Raw genomic sequence first — 1,513 nt, forward strand, 5'->3', positions numbered from 1 at the left:
CTTCTTTCTGAGAAACTATTATTGTTAAGTGGCTTGTTCTGGTTCTAATCTTTGATTAGTTTATTTTCTGAACCTCATCCCTTAATGAACCAATGGGGGTTATGACCACAGGGAACAGACAACTATATTAACAGCAAATTTGAATCATTGAATTTGATTCATTCGAGAAAGTTATTATCTTTTCTTTTTCTTTTTGGTTTTTCAAGACAGAATTTCTTAGTAGCTTTGGAGCCTGTCATGGAACTAGATTTTGTAGACCAGGCTGGTCTTAAACTCACAGAGATCTGCCTGCCTCTGTGTCCTGAGTGCTGGGATTAAAGTTGTGCACCACCACCATCCGGCTAAATTATTATCTTTTTACATAGAACAGCATACCTGTTTATAAACCTCTTTCTCGCTACACTTGGACACTCTCAATGGAAAAGAAGTTAGTTTTCTTTGTGTTTGTATCCTCAGAATCTAGGATTGTGCCAGCATGGAGTAGGTACTCAATGAATCTTTAATGAATTATTGCACAAGTGTATGAGATAGTATGTGTATAGAATTACATATAGAAAACATGAATGACTTTTTTTTAAAGAAAGTTATTCCCTATTACTTTGAAGTTGTTCTGTGTTTTGTTTACATAAAAAGAAGGAGGTGTGTGTGTGTGTGTGTGTGTGTGTGTGTGTGTGTGTGTAAGAACTACTGAGAAGCTGTTTGAACTAGAAGGTGCTTACCAGTACATTACTCGTGGGGAATGACTAAATAAAACAAAATATTGATAAGATATCCTGGATGCAGACATAAGAGTCATGCATCTCACTCCACAGGATCAAGAGTCTGTGTATCTTACCCGAAGGATGTCTCCAAACTCAGTGAGAAGGAGATGCTTCAACTCCATCTTGTTCAATGAAGCACATTCCCCATGGTGTTCAGCATATTTCTGGAATACCTTACTCACATTGAGTATGCTGCTAAGAAGTTCAGGCATTCTGGCAAACACAGGTGAATCTAAGAAGAAAAAGAAGAAGGAGAAGCAGAAGGAGAAGAAGAAGAAGAAGAGGAAGAGGAGAAGAAGAGAAGAAGAAGAAAGAAAGAGTTTTTTATTCTTGGGATGAAGACAAGGAGTCAACATTTCCAGTGATTGGTTTCTTGGATGGAGGTTTAAACAACCAGAGTCCCTTCTTAGCTGTAATTTTAGGCTCGTCATTACGTGATCAACAATGAGGCTCCAAATATCATACACTATCATGACAGTGATTTAAAAAGGGTTTCTTTGCTAAAAAGAGGCAAATGCTTAAGAGATTATACATGTGTAGTCGATATTTAAATGCCTTAGTTTCTACTCTGGGTGGGAGTTGCTTGACTGAGATTCTCATGTGAGAACAAAAATAAAGGAAAGTCCAAAGGGGGTGGGAAGAGGTCAGCATAGTGTGTGTGGTTTCCTGCCACAGTAAAGCATGCCATTGAAGAGGATCTGTCTTCTAAAGAGTCACCTTTACTCAAGGAAGAAGGTAAAGTATCTCTTTCA

At 37.9% G+C, this 1,513-nt stretch overlaps 1 protein-coding gene across 1 annotated transcript in view; it reads right to left on the reverse strand.

Annotated features, from left to right (window-relative positions):
• Nucleotides 1-973, reverse strand: part of Rptn (repetin) — a 3,577-nt gene extending 2,604 nt beyond the window's left edge. The window contains 1 exon segment of the mRNA XM_050129333.1: nucleotides 836-973. Within this exon segment, the coding sequence (XP_049985290.1) occupies nucleotides 836-973 (138 nt within the window).
• Nucleotides 974-1,513: the final 540 nt, after the last annotated feature.

The sequence above is a fragment of the Alexandromys fortis genome, unplaced genomic scaffold, assembly GCF_014885135.2.
Source record: "Alexandromys fortis isolate MF-2015 unplaced genomic scaffold, M_Fortis_MF-2015_v1.1 scaffold_299, whole genome shotgun sequence".
NCBI lineage: Eukaryota > Metazoa > Chordata > Mammalia > Rodentia > Cricetidae > Alexandromys > Alexandromys fortis.